Source organism: Dipodomys spectabilis, unplaced genomic scaffold, assembly GCF_019054845.1.
Source record: "Dipodomys spectabilis isolate Male_0828 unplaced genomic scaffold, ASM1905484v1 ptg000262l, whole genome shotgun sequence".
NCBI classification, from domain to species: Eukaryota; Metazoa; Chordata; class Mammalia; order Rodentia; family Heteromyidae; genus Dipodomys; species Dipodomys spectabilis.
The window spans coordinates 965337-983270 of record NW_024870939.1 but is presented as its reverse complement, the minus strand read 5'-3'; the positions used below and the strand labels follow the sequence as shown (position 1 = coordinate 983270).

Sequence of the window (17934 nt, the reverse complement as noted above, 5' to 3'; positions counted from 1 at the left end):
GAAAAGAGAGGTGGTCACCCTTTGTCAGCTAGCCAGCCAGCTTGGGCCTGTCTCCCAGATGATACCTATGAGTGACAGCAACCTTCAGCCGTCCTTCCTGAGCAGCTGGGGCCAGAGAGCACCCAGACTTAGCCTACCTCTAAGAATGCTTGAAAGATACAGGCCTGCTTGCTAGCTACATCCTGGAGGCCATTGTACCCTGTGATGGTAGGACTTCTCAGCCTTATAAAGCAGGGCTGTAAACATTAGGGAAAAAAGACCACACTAAAGCTACCAGCACAACTATGTTTATTGCAGCATTATTTACCATAGCTAAGATATGGAACCAACCCAGATGCCCCTCAGTAGATGAATGGATCAAGAAAATGTGGTATATATACACAATGGAATTCTATGCCTCCATCAGAAAGAATGACATTTCCCCATTTGTTAGGAAATGGAAAGGCTTGGAAAAAATTATATTAAGTGAAGTAAGCCAGGCCCAAAGAAACATAGGTCCCATGGTTTCCCTTATTTGCAATATCTAGTATAGGTATGAGTCAAGCGGAAAAGGTCAGATAATGTGATGTCAGGAAAACGAACCCTTAAATATGTATTTTAATGTTTTTGTTTCTTTCATGCATGTGTTTCTAACGCATTTATAAGATTATTTCTTTGTTGCTTTGTATGTCCCTCCCCAACAGTGTAACCCCCGCTTTCACTATATTTGATGTCAGTATAACATGTGGAGGAGATGGGGACAAACAAGTCGTTTAAGGATTCAGGTGGACCTGTTGCAACAATGAGTAGTACAAAATGTCATGTCAAAACCAGCTTTACAATGTCGGTGGGGGGGGGGAGGGAGGATATAATTGGGTGGGGGGGAGGGGGGAGGCTGGGAAGGGAGGTGAAGGGTAAACAAAGGAGGAGGCTGCAATGCTTGGTAAGAAATGTATGCATTATCCTGCCCATGTAATTGTAACCCCTCTGTACAGTATGTTCTCAAATAAAATAAAATAAAATTTAAAAAATAAAAATAAAAAAAAATAAAGCAGGGCTGTAGGCGGATGCTGGTGGCTCACGCCTATAAGCCTAGTTACTCAGGAGGCTGAGATCTAAGAATTGTGGTTCAAAGCCAGCCTGGGCAGAAAAATTCCCATGAAATTTTTATCCCTAATTAAGCACCAGAAAACCAGAAATGATGCTGTGGCTCAAGTGGTAGAGCACTAGCCTTGAGCAGAAGAGCTCAGGGACAGTGTTGAAGCCCCATGACCAAAAACAACAAAGCAGGGCTGGGGTGGGGGGGCACGTCACAGCAGGGGTAGGCTCTACCCACCATCACAAGGATACACACTAGACATGAACTCATATAATGAGATAAGGAAGAACCCTATTCTTGTCTGTGAACTCTATTCTTGTCTTACCCCACTGCTACCTCTTTGTCTTCCTTTTTCCTCTTTCAAAATCTTCTCCATTCCCTCCCCATTACCTTTGTGTTATTCTAGAATCCTCCCTTCATTGAATCTCCCTCCTCTATTTCTGGCCAGGACTAGTGTGAGACAGCTGAGTCTCTTGCCTCAGACACAAAATTTAAGGGAAGGCTCCAAAATTCAGTAATCAAAACAAATAGTATTATAAAATCAAAATTAATGCCATTAATCCATGATGAACAAAATATCAAAATTCCAAACAAAGACAAGATGAGTATTCCTGGTCTCTCTTTTGCCTCTATCTCCATATGGATGAGCGTGGCAGTTACTAATCCTATCTTTTCCTTCTTCACTCCTCCCTACCCATCACTGAAATTCTACAAGTTCACTCCCAACCTGCACCCTCAACCTCATATCTTATACTTTACCCTGGTTCCACACATAAAGGAAGCAACTGTCTTTCAAAGTCTGGTCTATGCTTTGACCCCTTCATATGACTTTCCTTCTCCCCTTGAGTCTATCAAAACTCTGAGTATCCTTAAGAATCCTAGTCTTTCCTGGAAGTCTTCTCTATTTTTCCAAAGTCCTATACTGACTTTGACCTTCTCTTACCTCTGGAGCACTTGATCCCTGACAAAACTCTGTCCAGATACATCTCAGTTCTGCATGTGTTCATCTGGTTTTCCCAGTTTACTGAAAGCTTCCGGGTCAGAAACTGTGTCCAGATTTTACAAGTTTTTGTAGCTAGGTGTATTCTTCTAGGGGAACCAAAAGCTTCAGAAATATTACCTTCCCATTGGGGTCCTTGGGCTGGAGGCCAAATGCTCGAACAATATAGATCCGGACCAAGCACTCCTGGGGCCCCTGGGCAGCCAGCTGGTGGAACTGTCTTGGGGGCATGGGAATGGCTGGGTCTTCTGGGAGGGGATAAATTTTGAAAAGGCCCTAAAAAACAGAGGGTTTAACTTTCACTTTTATGATTGTCATCCACATGATAACCATATGGCAATCCATCTTTTGCTCTATGAAAAGTCACCACCATGAAGAACCATCCAGCAGAACACTGTCCCATCACCGTCATCAGAATCTGCACCAGCAGCAACATCACCACCTCCGTTCCTCACATGGTCACGAATATCAACACAACCTCTCCCACTATGCACTTACTGTGTCGATACTACAATCTTATACGTCTGTACCGGGACATGTCCTCAAAAGCTCACCTTAAACTCGCCAGTGACAGACGGATCTTCTGTCTCTTCCTGAGTCTTGCCTCGGTAAAGCTTGAAGGTATTACAAAAATCAGACAGGCCTTCAAAAGCCTCCACATTCTCCAGCTGTGTGTCATAGACCTGTCACACATGGGAATAAGAAGAAGAGACAAGGGTCACTAAGGGAAGAACAGGAAAAGAATGAAACAAGACAATGTAAGAATGCAGAAAGAAAGAGAGGGACATAGAAGAGAGTGTTGTAAGCCAAAAATATATAAATGAACAAAAGCAGAGCTGGAAAGGTGGAGATATGAGCCAAGAAGAAAAAGAGAGAAAAGAATGAGAACAAATGCCCAGGAGAAAGGAGTATGGGAAGACATTTGCCCAGTCCCTTAGGGAATAGGGTTTTTGAGTTAATCAAATTTTCTAGGACCTGGCACAGGTGGCTCACACCTGTAATCCTAGCTACTCAGGAGGCTGAGATCTGAGGATTATGGTTCAAAAGACAGCCCAGGCAGGAAAGTCCATGAGACTCTTATCAACAATTAACCACCAGAAAACTGGATGTGGCAGTGTGGCTCAAGTGGTAGAGTGCTCACCTTGAGCTGAAGAGCTCAGGGTTAGCGCCCAGACCCAGAGTTCAAGCCCCATGACCAACAACAACAAAAAAATTAGGTACCTGAGAATCATATACAAGAGGTGTGTGTGTGTGTGTGTGTGTGTGTGTGTGTGTGTGTGTGTGTGTGTGTGTGTGTGTGTGTGTGTGTGTGTGTGTGTGTATGCTAGTACCATGGCTTGAATTCAGGGCCTCATACTCTCACTCAGTTTGCTTGTTTGCTTGCTTATAGTTGACACTCATCACTTGTGTCATATCTCTAGTCCAGCATTTTGCTGGTTCACTAGCCATGGAGTCTCACAGACTTTTCTGACCCAGCTGACCTCAAACTACAATTATTCTCTGATCAACGCCTCCTGATGACCAGAAATACAAGTAAGAGGTAGCATTATCTGACAGTGATGTATTTTTGCAGACTTGGTAGTTGAAACCTATAACCCTTGCTGCTTGGGAGGTAGAGATCAAGGGACCACAGTTCAAGGCCAACCCAAGCACAAAAGTTTGTAACACTCCATCTCAACCAGTGGTTCACACTTGTTATTCCACGTGCAGAGGAAACACAGTGGCTGAGAGCAATGACAAGCCTTCATGAACTCCAGAGACATGATGGAGTACAAGTCAAGAGGATACTAGCCCAGCCTGGCAAGGACATAAAATGAGACCTTACCTCAAAAAAATACCACTATAATTAGTCATTTTGAAAAAGTGGTGTGGATCAAGTGGGAGAGCCACCTACCTGCCTACCCAGCAGGCACAAGGCCAGGAGTTCAAACCCAAGTACTATCCCCCCAAAATGCAGAAAAAAAAAACATATATTGAGAGTGAGAAAGGTAGTCAGGACTCTTTATCTTTGAAATAAAATAACTTCATTGTTAACCTTTCTGGGTCAATTTTTCCTCGTACACAGTAAGGTCTTTCAATATACATATACACGTACATATACATATACACATATGTATATTCATGTATCCAGTGAAGTTTGGTTAAGTGATGATGTTTGTTTTCTTTCACTGTTGGGTTGTCTTCCTCAGAGACTCCAGTTATACAAATGTTGGGTCTCATTTTCTTGACATATGCATCTATCACTTTCTCATTGTTTTATAACTGTTTCTTGTTTCCCTTTTGCTTTGCTTACCTTTATCCTTTCTTCCCTCTGTGATGAAATGATATGGCCCTGTGTTTCCATGTGTCTATTCCACTCCACACACGTTCCAGTAACAGGTTTCCCTCATTTTCCCTCCTGAGTGCCACCATCTGCACTCAGCTCGTCATCCTCAGGTCATTTCTTTTCTGCTCTGCATTCTGATGACGCCATTTCTAAAAAGTTCACAGTCTCATCTGTTCTGCTCCTTGGCAAAATTGTTATAGTGTGCATATGTCTTTTCCTACTGGTGAGTTTGATTTCTATTTTCCCTTCTTCATATATGTGTATATACATATATATGTTATTTATGTTAATTTATTACTATATTATATAAATATTAGATATTTATTATATTTATATTTATTTGTTATTATATTTATATTTATTCTATATTTTTATAGATGAAATTTATATATATATATATCTATGACTTTTAAGTTAACACTGCATCTTTTTTTTTTTTTTGGGTCCGGTCGTGGGGCCTGAACTCTGGGCCTGGGCGCTGTACCTCAGCTCTTCAGCTCAAGGCTAGTGCTCTACCACTTGAGCCATAGCCCCACTTACGGCTTTTTTTTCCCTTTTTGTTTATGTGGTACTGGGGAATCGAACCCAGGGCCTCACGCATGCAAGGCAAGCGCTCTACCACTGAGCCACCTTCCCAGCCCCCACTGCATCTTTTTTTTGCTATTACTTCCCTAAATGAGCTTATTTCAGCTAGACTGCTGTTCCCTTCATTTCAACTATGGAGGCAGACTGCATTCTAATACAGGGCTGTCCATGAGACTCCTGTGTAACTCTTCCTTCTCAGCTTCCTGAACCAAACCAGATCTAATAGATTTCCATCATCAACTTGAACTTGTCTCCAAAGGTCTTGTTTTGTAAAGAAGGGGATTAATATCCTATTTCCCAGTGCAAGAACTATATTTTAAAACTATGTATTATAAAAAAAAACTTTCAAGCACACCAAAACAAAGGAAGCTAAGTACTGTTGGTTCATGCTTGTAATCCTAGCTACTTAGGAGGCTGAGAGCTGAGGATTATGATTCGAAACCAACCCAGGCAGAAAGTCCATGAGACTCTTTATCTCCAATTAACCCACAAAAAAAGCTGGAGGTAGAGCTGTGGTTCAGTGACAGAGCACCAGCTTTGAGAGAAAAAGCCAAGTAAGAGCATGAGGCCCTGAGTTCAAGTCCTAGTACCAGCAAAAAATAGAATAAAATAAAATATAAAGAGGATAACTAACAAACTCTTGTGAACCCAACACCTGTCTTCAGTAATTATCAGCATTCTTCCATTTGGAAGTCCATTTTGCTGAAGCTTTCTCAGACCTGTTACCCCTATGAGTTTCATCAAGCCTCATGAATCCTCTCTTCATTTACTGCCTCTACCCAATTTCACTTGTCCTTGAGCAGCCCTTACTTATATTTTGGAGACTGTGGCTTTTATTTGTTTCCAACTTTTCTGAAAAATGGATTTTGTGGGTTTGAATGATTTCCAAGAGAAAAGAGGAAAAATGCTGACTTATGCAGCCATGTTCATACTGGAAGTCCTAATAAAATACTTTGTAAATTTCCAACTAGTTGGACTTTTTGTTTAAACTTTTGTTATTAATTTCTCATTTTATTGCATTTTAATCTGTCTGGTATTATTTCTGCTTTTGGTAACTTATTGCTAAACTAATATATGATCAAATTATGTATGTTCTATAAAGACCAGGAAAAACACATTCTCTGTTTATTTTTTTCTATATTTTATAGCTACAACTTTATCTTGTTGTTCAGTTCTTTTATTGACTTATTTATTGAATATTTGACAAAAAGAAAAAATATTTTAAAAAATCTTTGTCTTGAGCCAGGTGCCAGTGGCTCACGCCTGTAATCCTAGCTACACAGGAGGCTGAGATCTGAAGATCGCGGTTCAAAGCCATCCAGAGCAGGAAAGTCTGTGAGACTCTTATCTCCAATTAACCACTAAAAATGCAGAAAGTAGAGCTATGGCTCAAGTGATACAGTGCTACCCTTGTGTAAAAAAGATCAGGGACAGTGCCCAGGCCCTGAGTTCAAGCCCCATGACCAACACACACACACACACACACACACACACAATCACTTCATTTCAATAATTTTGTGCTTTTATTTGTGGAAGTTAATTAGTTTATGTACTCTTAGCTATATTTTTACTGGAAAAGAATTTTATCTTTTGAGTCACTTTAAGTTTCTTTTTTAATTTTTAAAATTATCTTGTAGTTGTATAAAGGGGGTTCAATTCAACATGTCAGTTCACTAGTACAAAGCATCTTGATCAATGTTGCCCCTTTCATCTCTCCCAACCCCAATCATCCCCTCAATTTTCATAACCATTTTTGCTTGGAGTATTTCTAAGCTCTTTTCACTAAGGAGTATACAATTTATTTATATAAAATGATCTGTTTTGTTTCCTTTACTTTTTACTTAAATTCCCTTTCCCTATATTTACACTTACTTGATTTTGTTTGTAAAACTGTTCTAAAGCATTGTTTGTCAACATTTTAAATTTTTAGCTATCCTAGGTTGTATTGTGTGTCTTTTTTTTTAATTGTGAAAATACTGTACAGAGGGGTTACAATTACATGGGCAAGAAAATGAGCACATTTCTTATCAAACATTGTAGCCTCCTCCTTTGTTTCCCCTTCCCATCCCTTCCCATCCTCCCCCCCCCCCACCCCCCTACCCAATCCTCCTCCCTCCCCACCAAAGTTGTAAAGTTCGTTTTCGACATAAAACTTGTACATCTCATTTTTGCAATGGGTCCACCTGTATCCCTATTTAAACGATTTGTTTTTTTTCCCTTCTCCTCCACAAATTATACCAACATCAAATACAGTGAAAGCAGGGGTTATACCGTGGGGGAGGGACATACAAAGCAACAAAGAAATCATCTTATAAATGTGTTAGAAACAATCGCATGAAAGAAAAAAAAACATTTAAATACATATCTTAGGGTTCATTTCCCTAACATCAACTTTCTGACCTTTTCTGCTTGACTCAGACATATACTAGTTATTGCAAATAAGGGAAACCATGGGACCTATGTTTCTTTGGGCCTGGCTTACTTCACTTAATATAATTTTTTCCAAGCCTTTCCATTTCCTAACAAATGGGGCAATGCCATTCTTTCTGATGGAGGCATAGAATTCCATTGTGTATATATATCACCTTTTCTTGATCCATTCATCTACTGAGGGGCATCTGGGTTGGTTCCATATCTTAGTTATGGTAAATAATGCTGCAATAAACATAGTTGTGCTGGTAGCTTTAGTGTGGTCTTGTTTGTGAACATTTGGGTAAATGCCCCAAAGTGGGATTGCTGGGTCACAGGGGAGCTCTATGTGGAGTCCTATTGTGTGTCTTTTAAAGACAATACAATGAGGGGGCTGGGAAGGTGGCTCAGTGGTAGAGCGCTTGCCTTGCATGCATGAGGCCCTGGGTTTGATTCCTCAACACCACATAAGCAAAAAAGAAAAATGCCAGAAGTGGCGCTGTGGCTCAAGTGGTAGAGTGCTAGCCTTGAGCTGAAGAGCTAAAGGACAGCACCCAGGCCCAGAGTTCAAGCTCCATGACTGGACCAAAAAAAAATAATAATAATAATAAAATAAAAACAATACAATGAATTTGACTTTAAGATAGCCTAAGAGTCCTGATCATTTAATAGGAGAGATTAATCCATTTGTGATTATTAGGAAAAATAATATATTTTATTTTTATGCTGTTGGTTTTCCCTATGACTTCTGTTTTTATGTTTTTAATGCATTCTTGCTACATAGTTTACTTTCTTTATATTGCTATTTAGACGATGAGTTGTTTTCTACCCCTGCATACTAGTGATTTTCCAAAGTGTTTTTCCCCTACCCTTTGTGTATTTCATTGTCTTCATTATGCTATAGGCAATTTTCAAAGACTCACATTGCTAGTGGTGTTTTTCTACGTATTTTTCTATTTTTTAGTCTTTTTTGCAAAAATATAATTTTATTGTTAGTCTTAAGGTGTTATATAGAGGGTTTACCATTTCATATGTCAGGCAATGAGTATAATTCTTTTTGAACAATATCACTCCCTTTATTCATTCCTTCCAAGTCTAGTTTTTCCCTAAAAGATAGTTTGAATTCCTTTTGCTTCGGAGAGCTTATTTCCACTTGGCTGCTACTAGAGATCTCAGAGAGGTCAAGCTGGAGGGCTAGGTGCCAGTTCAGCATCCGACATCTTAGCGAGCAGTGAGGGGCCATGGACAATGGTCCACCTTGGAAGCAGTTCTTATTTTTGCTTCATTTGTCTCATTTCTTGGCAAGATCACATGCCACATGCCAGACCTAATATGTCAGATCTTCTTCCTGGTACATAAATAGTTCTGTGTCTTTGCCCAATCTTACACACCCAGTTTCAAAGTTAGTCAAGAACTTGCTGCCTGAGCTGCTGCTGTTGGCGCCTGTGGCCTGATCTCTGAGCAGCACTGTCTCCCAGCACAATTCACTAGGCAACTTCCTGTATTATCAGAAAGGACATGGTCCACTATCTTGTGAACCCACTCTACAGAGTCCAGACTAACAGCTATCAGCCAGCAGAATCAACCAAAAGTCCAAGCCATCCATCATCCCAACTAGCCTCAACCCTAGCTTATCCTTGTCTCCTTGAATGTAGCTCTTAGGTCCTTCCCATACACCTAACAGCCTGTTTCCACCTCTTACTCTCTTCTATTCAATCCAGAAGTAATTATGGAGTATAGAATCTCCTTTATTTATATCCTAGAAATAGAAAATGAAAATATACAATATCCAATTAGATTTGAGTCTCAAAAATCAGAAACAGTATTTAGGTATGTCTCCAATAATATTTAAAGCATATTTATACCCAAAAAATTGTTTATTTTAAATTCAAATCAATGTCTTACTTTTTTTTTTTTTTTTGGTCGGTTGTGGGGCTTGAACTCTGGGCTTGGGCGCTGTCCCTGTGCTCTTCAGCTCAAGGCGAGTGCTCTACTGCTTGAGCCACAGCGCCACTTCCAATGTCTTAAATTTTATCTGGCAGTCTCATGCAAGGGACAATTCATTTGAGGAGCAATTTTTAAGTCACCTTTGGTTATCTTTTTTTAATCAGTCAACTTTCTAAAAGTATAATTGTATTTGTAGAATTTCCTCAAAATTCTAGAATTTGGCAGTCTCATCCTTAGTGTCATCCACAGAAATAAGGTTTGCCACTTTCTTGTATTTACTAAGTAATTTCTATCCCAATTGTAGGAGTCAGGGGTTGGAGGTACATTCTCAAGCTGATTTTATATTTTATTTTAATTCACATTTTCTTTAATAGAAAAGCTCAAAGAATATCAAAAGAATAGTACCACAAATCACTAAGTACCCATTGCCAAGATTTGAAATGTCAGTGATTTGCAATTTTACTGATTGCTAGCATTCTGGAAATCTGTCAGAGGGACACCCACACCATATAGCTTCCTCCTTATGCTTTTTGGTAGGTGAGGGAGCATTTTAAAGAAAAATCCCAAGCACCTTTTTGCCTATAAACACTTCAGAACTTCTCAGTATTCTTTCAGAAATATTTTGTTAGTTATACTAGCCTACACTGATTTCTTTTAATTTTATTTTATTGTAAAGATGCTGTACAGAGGGGTTACAGATACAAGAGTAAGGCAATGAGTACATTTCTTGTTGAGCATTGTTACTCAAATTTGCAGATAAATTTCCTCATTCCAATGAGTTCATCAGGGCTTATCACCCTTATCTATCTATATTATCCCACACCATCCCAGGTACCCAGTGGCTGTGGACTGAAGGGAAGCATTCTGAAGGGTGGTCTTACCTTTAGAGTGTCAAAATCTTTCTCCAAGTAGGAGCCACACTTTTCACTCTCCCCTATGGAGGCGAAGAATTTGCTCCACCAGTCAATGAACTCCTCCTCCTAAGCAGGAAGAAAGAAAGAGACCATTTAAGAAACAATTTGCCAAGCAAGGTCCTTCTGAATGACACATCTTCCAAGGTGGAGTTTACGTGAACAGGGAACCAAAACCCTCACACTCCATAAACAAAGGATCCACTAACTGGAGGAGGTTTTAGCACCTGAGAGGTATGTAAGAGGCATAGGCTCTGCACTAACTTGCATGTGTTCCTTTTAGGACAATCACTTTATTGTGAAGTAGGTACAATTATCATAGTACCTTTTACATTTTAGGGATAAAGTGAAGCTGACATCAGAGGGTGCAGAGGATACTCTGGAGAAGGCACCAATAACATATTATTCATGAGTAAATAAATCTAGGAAAGCTCAAAGCTCAAACCTGGCCCTTGTTCCCTATTGTCAGTACTTAGAATCCTAAGGTCAAATCAAGACTGAGTTTCTGGGGAAAACAATTAGCAAATACTTCCCCTATTCAAAAGACACTGTTAAGTAAGGGGAAATTAGTGAGCAGAAAGGAAGTTGTATCATCTCATTCTCTGCCCTTTCCTTCCATCCATCATTTATATTTGAAGGAAAAGGTTGGCCTGTTGACTGTGAAGGTTGCTGTGAAAAGTGGCCTCTCCACCTTTTGCATAATGTGCAGCCACAAGCACTGTTGACTTTTGTCTAGAATGTTCTTCTAGATGGGTCTAGGTAGCATGCCCTGCTCCCAGGCCTGCCCCAGATACCCACCCAGGACTGGCCATTCAGGTTAAGCCTCTTGAAGCTCATCCATCCTAGTGCAAAAAGCCAGGGAGGAGAAGCCCTGGAGATTTCTGTATGAAGAGGTAGCTAGGAGATCTTCAGGAGCTGCACTATGGCTGTACAGGGAAGGAGATATCAATCATGGAGTTTCTAAAAGTGCTGGCAGATCCCTTGAAGCCAAAGCTAAATCCTTTCAAGTTCTGGATTTTGAAGGGTGACCACAGTCTGAAGCAGGTATACTAGAGAAAAGATTACATGAGGTGGTCTGAGCGCCCACCTTTCCCAGAAGTATGGTCCTAATGTTTTTGGCGTGGCCAGGTGTGGTCCCTAGACACAGAGCAGAGAACAGCAGAGTTGTCACTATGGGACCCACTTACCAGGAGTATCTTCTGCAGCCAGTAAAAAGAAACAGAGATTCAGGTGGATTAAGACCAGAGAAGCAGAGCTTTCTAATTTACAACCACTCCAAGAAACACTAGCATAGAGCAAGGAGACCCATCCCTGATGTTTAAAATTTACTTTAAAGAAAGACACTATAAGGAACACACATACAGAGACATACATATCAAACTTACACAATGATCAGCACATGGTAAAATATATTTATACAGCCATGCCCAAATAAGATGTATATGCCAAATCATACATATTCTCCCACAAAAATACACAAAGACACATAAATGCATGGACAAATATGTACAGTTACATAGAAAAGATTAGAATGGAATTCAGTTTAGCTGTTTGAATCCTCCTGAATCTTTCTCTTTCCCAACCCAGATTCCTAAAACAATTGAATTCATAAGTCAAGCACAAACAAACAAGAACACAAGAATCGTGGGAAAACTATTGCGCATCCCTCAGTCTTCAAAAATCAAGTAAACTTTAAAAAAAATAATAGAAGGCAGCCAAGCATCTGTAGCTCACGAACTATAATCCTAGCAATTCAGGAGGTTGAGATCTGAGGATTCCAGTTCAAAGCCAGCCCAGGCAAGGACTCTTATTTCCAGTTAACCACAAAGAGCTGGCAGTGGAGCTGTGGCTCAATTGAGCTCTAGCTTTGAGTCCAAAATTTCAGGGACAGTGCCCCAGCCTTGAGTTCAAGCTCTAGGACTGGCAATAACAACAACAACAATAGTAGAAGGCAGATGGGAATCAGTGACTCATGCCTGTAATCCTAGCTACTCAGAAGGCTGAGATTTGAGGATTACCATTCAAAGTAAGCCTGGGAAAGAAAGTCCTTGAGACTTTTACCTCCAATTAATCACCAAAAACCTAGAAGTGGAGCTGTGGCAAAAGGTAGAGTGCTAAGCAAAAATACTCAGGGACAGCACCCAGACCCTAAGTTAAAGCCCCAGGACTGGCACCAAAATAATAATAACAACAACAGCAGCAGCAGCAGCAACAACAATAGTAATAATAGAGGCCAGGAGCTGGTGGCTCATGTTTGTAATCCTGTCTCTCAGGGAGCTGAGATCTAAGGATCTCAGCTCAAAGCCAGCTCAGGTAGAAAAACTCATTTGACTCTTATTTCCATTTAACCAGCAAAAAGCCAGAACTGGATGTGTGCCTCAAGTGGTAGAGAACCAGCCTTAAGTGAAAAAGCCAGGTGAGAGCATGGAGTCCTGAGCTCAAGTCTGTGTCCTGGTATTTTAAAAAACAATAGAAACAGAAGACAAAGAATCTGAATAATACAATTAACAGAGACAAGTAAATAGACAAACAGTAAGTAAACTGAAGACAGAAAATATACCTTCATTTCCAGCACTCTTGCAGCACTTAGAATAAATAAAAAGCCACAAAGCAAATTTTCATGAAGTTCCAGAAATAAAACCCATAACAATCATATCTCTCATCATCTTGGAAAAGAAAAACTTGAAATTAATTTTTTTAATTCTAAAATTAAAATTCCAGTCTTGATCGGGCGATGGTGGCTCACGCCTATAATCCTAGCTACTCAGGAGGCTGAGATCTGAGGATCACTATTCAAAGCCAGCCTGGGCAGGAAAGGTCATTAAGACTCATATCCAATTAATCACCAGAAAACTAGAAGCAGTGCTGTGGCTCAAAATGGTAGAGTACTATCTTTGAGCAGAATAGCTCAGGGATATCACTCAGGCCCCGAGTTCAAGCCCTACCAAAAAAAAAATCCAGTCTTCCAGAAATTCAAAGGCACACTCTTAACTACAGTGAATCAAACAAAAACTTAGAAAACAACAAAAATGCCAACAATTTATAAATTGAAGACAAGCCTATATGCAAAGGAAAATTCAATAAGTGTTTTCATTTTTATACAAAAAGAATATAAATAACCTGAGAATTCAAGAAATTGTAAAGAATAAGAGATTAAAGAAAACTGTAAATAGCAGTGATTATATTAGAAAGAATATTACAATTAGTAGCTAATAACTCACAGAAAGAGTTCAAAAGATGAATAAAAGATATAAGCACTTATTTTATCTACTTTTAAAAGCCTAACTTTTAAAAGTAGATAAACATTAAAAATAAAGAAAAATTAAATAAAAATATATTATGGGAGAGAATAAAAATAGACATAAATCAATAGCAAAATCTAGGAAAATCTAAAAGTGTAGGAATTTATAGTTTTCTAGAAAATACAAATCAAAAGCCCAATTCAAAGCATGAAAATTTCAGTAACCCTGAAATTAGAAAAGCTCTAGCATAAAGAGCTACCTCCAAAAAGATATCAGGCCAAGATAATTCAGCCTTTCAAAGAGGAAATCATTCTTTATCCTCTGGCTTAAAAGAAAAAGGAAAGAAATCCCATTCATTTTATGAATAAAGCCTAACAAAGACATATACATACAGATTAATCTCATTCCTGAACAAAGATATAAAGATCCTAAATATGCTGGGCACTGATGGCTCACATGTGTAATCCTAGCTACTTAGGAGGCTGAGATCTGATTCCTGCTCAGATCTGGCTCAAAGCCAGCAAGAGCAGGAGAGTCAGTGCGACTCTTATCTCCAAGAAACCACTAGAAAACCGGAAGTGCTGCTTTGGCTCAGAGTGGTAGAGAACTAGGCTTAAGCAAAAAAATCTCAGGGATAGTGCCCAGATCCTGAGTTCAAGCCCCACAACTGACAAGTAAACAAAACAAAAAAGAGAAACCCTAAACATAACATTATCAAATTGTAGCTGTGGATCTGGCCTAGTCAATGTAGGTTTTTCTAGAATTAGATCAGATAGACACGTTCAACAAAGTAGCAGGATATAAAAACTATACACAAATCAAGAGCTTTTCTTTATACCAATAATGAACTTGCTGAAAAAGAAATCAGGAGAACAATCACAATCACAATAGTCTAAAAAAAAAAAAACCTCAGACAAAAACCCAATGAAAGATATTAGAGACCTCTACAATGAAAGTCCAACAATGGAAAAATGAATAAAGAAGACATGGTCTGTTACTGGATAGTAAAAGGAATGAGGAACTGATACCTGTTGTATGAATGGACTCTGAAAACATTGTAAGCAAAGAGAAGTTGATCACAGGAGACCACATACTGCATGATTCCATTTATATGAAATGAGACAATTCAGTGAGTGGTTGCCAGAGGCTGAGAATGGTTAGGAGGAAATGAAGAGTGACTGTTCTGAGCTAAGATTTCTGTTTGGAATGATGAGGATAGTCTAAAATAGATTATGGTGATGGTTGCACAACTCTGTTAATATACTAAAAAACACCAAATTGTACACTTTAAATAGGGATGTATGTTTATGTGGGCTATCTCCACAAAGTTGTCAAAACAAAAAGTAACAAATGACCAAGTACAAGTGTAGAAGTAAAGTACAGACTTAAGAATAACAGTAGAAATCTCAAGTGTATATTCTAAGGAAATAAGAATGGAATTTTTTGTTTGTTTCTTTACTGGGTTTGAACCTAGAGATCTTGCTTGGCTTTTTCACACAAGACTAGCACTCTACCACTTGAGCTACAACTTCACTTTGGGCTTTTGGCTGGTTAATTGGAGATAAGAATCTCATGGACTTTCCTGTCCAGACTAGCTTTGAACCACTAATCTCATATTTCAGTTAGAATTAGAGGCATGAGCCAAAGTGCCTGGCTTAAGAATTTAATTTTTTAAAAAAACAGAATAGGAGTTGGCCACCAAACAGGATCTATGCTTTGTTGCACTCAGCTTACCTATGAACCTCTCTCAGGTGCAATTTTCTCTTCACTCTAAGCTCCAGGAGATGGCTGGTGGCTCCTGAGCAGACATGAGTGGTGAATAGCATACCATGACCTTTCTAGCTCCTAGTCACACTCAGTCACTCACCAGTAACTTCCATCTCCATTGTCTGCCTGTATCCCACAGATAAACACTTCTAACCAAATGCTCTCACTTTTAACCCTAATTGTACATGCAGCTGAACCATACTATAGGAACTAACTTTTGTTCTTTGCCACTCCAGTCCTTTGTGACCTCTTTGGACCTTCCTGCTTCTAAGTTCATTTGCCCTGCTCTCACTCCATTACTCTTTTACCAAGCCAGGCTGGTTTTCAATCTAGCTATCCTGTCTTATACACGAGCCACCTCCCTTCCCCCCAAGCAAATGTGACCAGAGGAGAACCAACTTCAAAGACCCACTGCCTACTCTTATTCAAAGATTATGTCACAGCCTCTTTGTTCAACCACTTTGGAAAGCAGTATGGAGGTTCCTCAAAAGACTTCACATAGAGCTCCCCTATGACCCAGCAATCCCACTTTTGGGCATTTACCCAAATGTTTACAAACAAGACCACACTAAAGCTACCAGCACAACTATGTTTACTGCAGCATTATTTACCATAGCTAAGATATGGAACCAACCCAGATGCCCCTCAGTAGATGAATGGATCAAGAAAATGTGGTATATATACACAATGGAATTCTATGCCTCCATCAGAAAGAATGACATTGCCCCATTTGTTAGGAAATGGAAAAACTTGGAAAAAATTATATTAAGTGAAGTAAGCCAGGCCCAAAGAAATGTAGGTCCCATCGTTTCCCTTATTTGTAATATCTAGTATATGTATGAGTCAAGCGGAAAAGGTCAGATAATGTGATGTCAGGAAAATGAACCCTTAGATGTGTATTTTAATGTTTTTTTCTTTCATGCATGTGTTTCTAACACATTTATAAGATTATCTCTTTGTTGCTTTGTATGTCCTTCCCCCACAGTATAACCCCTGCTTTCACTATATTTGATGTCAGTATAACTTGTGGAGGAGATGGGGAAAAAACAGTTGTTTAAGGATACAGGTGGACCTGTTGCAACAATGAGAAGTACAAGTTGTCATGTCCAAAACGAGCTTTACAACGTTGGTGCCGGGGGGGGGGGGGGGGGGGGGGGGGGGGAAGGAGAAGGTTTGGGATTAGGGGGGGGCGGGAGGAGGCTGGGAAGGGATGTGAAGGGTAAACAAAGGAGGAGGCTGCAATGCTTGGTAAGAAATGTACGCATTATCCTGCCCATGTAACTGTAACTCCTCTGTACAGTATGTTCACAAATAAAATTAAATTAAATTAAAAAAAAAAAGATTATGTCACAGTCTCAAGTGGGCCTGCTGTGGTCCGACCTCACCTTCTTGATCATTCCCTGGTCCTCTTTTCTTTTTATTTTCTGATACAATCATTCCATACTTCTCCTTTTTCTCAAACTCTAACCAACCTAAACTCTGTCAATAACTCTACCTCCTATCTAGCCTTCCTCTGTGATGACCCTGATTCCTCTTACTTTTCTATCTGACTGGCACCTGCACCACCACTATCTTCTCTCCTGCACCCCACCCCAGATCAATGTGCCCCCAAGTCCCTTCCCCTAGGACCATTCAAGGATCTCAGTCCAGTATTCTCCCCTAGTTCTTCTTACATCATCATACTTTCTTCTACTAGATCATTCTCAAACATAGATCTCTTGTTCCTCAGCATCTATGTCTATATAGATCTAAATATAGATGTAATCTACATATAGATAGAGATATAAATATAGATGAGATATAGATGTCCACGTGTATATAGAGGAGACAGAGACCTAGAAAGAGACAGGGAGATATAGATAGATAGATAGATAGATAGATAGATAGATAGATAGATAGATAGATAGATAGATAGATAGATAGATAGATAGATAGATAGATAGATAGATAGATAGATAGATAGATAGACTGATAAATATAGAGATATACAAAGAGAGATGAGCACACTTTCCCTTTGGCTCCAACATCCTCTCTTTCTCCACATTACAGAAAAACTTCTAGGAAAAACTGCCTACACTTGTCTCTAAATTCTAACCTTTTATTCTCTCTGATTCTCTGAAACACACTTAATAAGATCACCCATGACTCAAGCCTCAGTAATCAAACTAGTGGCTGCCACTATTCTGCCTTTGAAACATCTCCTATTGCCTTAATAGTTCCCCACTGTCCAGACACTTCAGCGTGGTCCACCTCACTGGTCACATCTTCTTAGTCTGTGCTTGTTCTTCCTTGTCAGTTACCAATTGGTCATCTGAGCACACTGGGGCTCAGTGCTTGGGCCCTTTCTCCTTTCTATCCATTCTTGCTCCCTTGAGGTTCCCCATGGACAAGTATATTGGTGAGCCCCATATTGAGATCCCTCCAGCCTGCCTGACTCCCCTAAACTCCAGCTGCCTAGTGGGTACCTGACATCAGATAATCAGCTTCTCAGTGTACCATGTCTAGATCCCCAACACATTCCACACACGTTTCCCTTGTGTGATCTTCAACACATCAATACAAGGCACCTCCTTCCATCCAGATGTTCAAGCCAGCACCTTACAGTCACCTTTAGCCCTCTTACTCACACCCCATAGAAAACCCTCAGTGACTCTTGTTGGCTCCATCTT

General features: G+C 39.7%; 1 protein-coding gene across 7 annotated transcripts in view; it reads right to left on the bottom strand.

The window, feature by feature from the left end:
• Nucleotides 1-17934, bottom strand: part of Dysf (dysferlin) — a 210198-nt gene that overhangs the window by 23167 nt on the left and 169097 nt on the right. For all 7 annotated transcript variants that reach the window (XM_042699705.1, XM_042699708.1, XM_042699706.1 and 4 more), the window contains 3 exons: nucleotides 10227-10325; nucleotides 2633-2761; nucleotides 2199-2354 (listed from right to left, as the gene is read on the bottom strand). In XM_042699705.1, the coding sequence (XP_042555639.1) occupies nucleotides 2199-2354; nucleotides 2633-2761; nucleotides 10227-10325 (384 nt within the window). The remainder of the gene's footprint in view (nucleotides 1-2198; nucleotides 2355-2632; nucleotides 2762-10226; nucleotides 10326-17934) is intronic.